The sequence below is a fragment of the Echinops telfairi genome, unplaced genomic scaffold (genome assembly GCF_000313985.2).
Source record: "Echinops telfairi isolate 266 unplaced genomic scaffold, ASM31398v2 ScPeMD7_3533;HRSCAF=4204_0, whole genome shotgun sequence".
Lineage (NCBI taxonomy): Eukaryota > Metazoa > Chordata > Mammalia > Afrosoricida > Tenrecidae > Echinops > Echinops telfairi.
The window spans coordinates 102,743,788-102,745,561 of record NW_022107431.1 but is presented as its reverse complement, the minus strand read 5'-3'; the positions used below and the strand labels follow the sequence as shown (position 1 = coordinate 102,745,561).

Below are 1,774 nucleotides of genomic sequence, written 5' to 3'. Positions count from 1 at the left end.
GGCATTTTTTTCTTAGACATAGGGTTTATAGTTTACATCTGAAAATATTTAATGAAATCGTGCTAGAAAGGAAGGTGAATTTTAATCTGTGACTCTGTTGCTCTTGTCAGGGTCCCTTAGCATGGATGCCAGCCCCATCTCGTGAACAGGAACGTTTTTTTCAAGTAGTATGAATGACAGCGGGCACTCTTAAAGTAGAGATTGAAACAGTTAAACCGAGTGGCTTTAGAAACAATGACGAATGGAGAGATGGAAGCAGTGTGTACCAGGGGCAGAGAGTAGAACATGACTCAAAGAGGATATGAGGAAAAAAAAGGAAAGAGAAGCTGCTGCACTAGAAGACATGGATAATAGAATTTGAGATGTCTTATATATAAACAAATGAATGAACTTCCCATCTGAGTGTTTAACTTTTACATTTAACTTGCAATTCAATTTTGATAAACCATGCCTTAGGGAATGAATACCCATTCTAGTGGTGCAGGATTCTTCTATCGGCAATCATGTAGTATGTTAGTGGTTTTGAAAGGCTTTAAAGTGTCATTAATGCATTATTTTATATCCCACCCATACTTTTACAGAGGTACACTTCTGTTCGTTGTGGCTGACATCCTTATTCACCTCACCATGCATGCCTCTAATTTTTCCAGGACCTTTTGATGGAACTCACATGTTCTTATTTTTCATCTTTAGTGTAGCACACATAAAGATCAGTACAGAAGCTGTGATAACGTCTCCGCCAGGTCATCAGATAGTGATGTGAGTGACGTGTCTGCCGTTTCCCGAACCAGCAGTGCCTCCCACCTCAGCAGCACCAGCTTCATGTCAGAGCGGTCTGAGCGCCCCAGGGGCAGAGTCAGGTGAGTTGCAATACTGTTTATATGAATTGCATCGTTAGCGTTAGCGTTAGCATAAAATGTAAAGAAGTAAATCGGCTTTTTAGACACAGTTTCGGTCAAGGAGCAGAGACATTTCAAAAAAATCCCTATGACCGAGGTAGGTCAAGCAATCGGCATCCATGTTTGGTAGCACCTGCCATCAGATAGGGAGACAGTGGTCCGGCACCCAGCTGCTAACCCAAAACCCATCAGATCAAACCTGCCCGCCACCATGGGAGAAAAACGTAGCCGTCTGCAGCCATCAAGATGACAGCCTTGGAAATCATGTGGGGCAATGCTTCTCAGTGCTGTGGGGTTGCTGTGAGGTGGCATTGACTCATGGAGGTGGGTTTTGCTGCGATGGTCAGTTCTAGCCTACAGCCATATTCATCATTCGAGAGACTGTTCAGCGTTACATTCGTAGGAGTGTCTTAAGGTGTGATTAAATCCATAGAGCGTCTTTAGTACATGATAGGATAGCTTTTATGTGGAAAGGGCCACAATATTTCATGTTTTGAAGACCACAACGCTGCCACTATGGTATGAGAAGGTATTCAAAGACGTGAGCAAGGCTGTGTTTCTATCAACGTTGTTGTCCAAACAGTCAGTAGGCCAGATTAGCCCCATGGGCTATAGTTTGTCTGCCTCTTCAGTTTCCTAGAATCTACTTTGCAGAATAGCGTTTGTTGGGTCTCACACCAAAATATACATCCCCACATACCAAGTCCCTCAATAGTGCAAATAGTTAAACAGTCTTGGCTGCTTACCAGAAGGTTAGAGGTTTGAATTACCCAGAGGCAATCTACTTCCAAAAATTCCAGTCACTGACAGTTCTGTGGAATACAACTCTACCACGTAAGGGTGCCATGGTTTAGAATAGATTTGCCGGCAGCTGT

The 1,774-nt window shown here is 43.2% G+C and overlaps 1 protein-coding gene across 50 annotated transcripts in view; it reads left to right on the top strand.

Annotated features, from left to right (window-relative positions):
- The window catches only part of RIMS1 (regulating synaptic membrane exocytosis 1), a 545,565-nt gene that overhangs the window by 432,760 nt on the left and 111,031 nt on the right, over positions 1–1,774 (top strand). For 42 of the 50 annotated variants that reach the window (XM_045294412.1, XM_030886788.2, XM_030886792.2 and 39 more), the window contains one exon: positions 694–860. The exons of the other annotated variants lie outside the window; for them this stretch is intronic. In XM_045294412.1, coding sequence (XP_045150347.1) covers positions 694–860 — 167 coding nt within the window. The remainder of the gene's footprint in view (positions 1–693; positions 861–1,774) is intronic. 50 annotated transcript variants of the gene reach the window in all.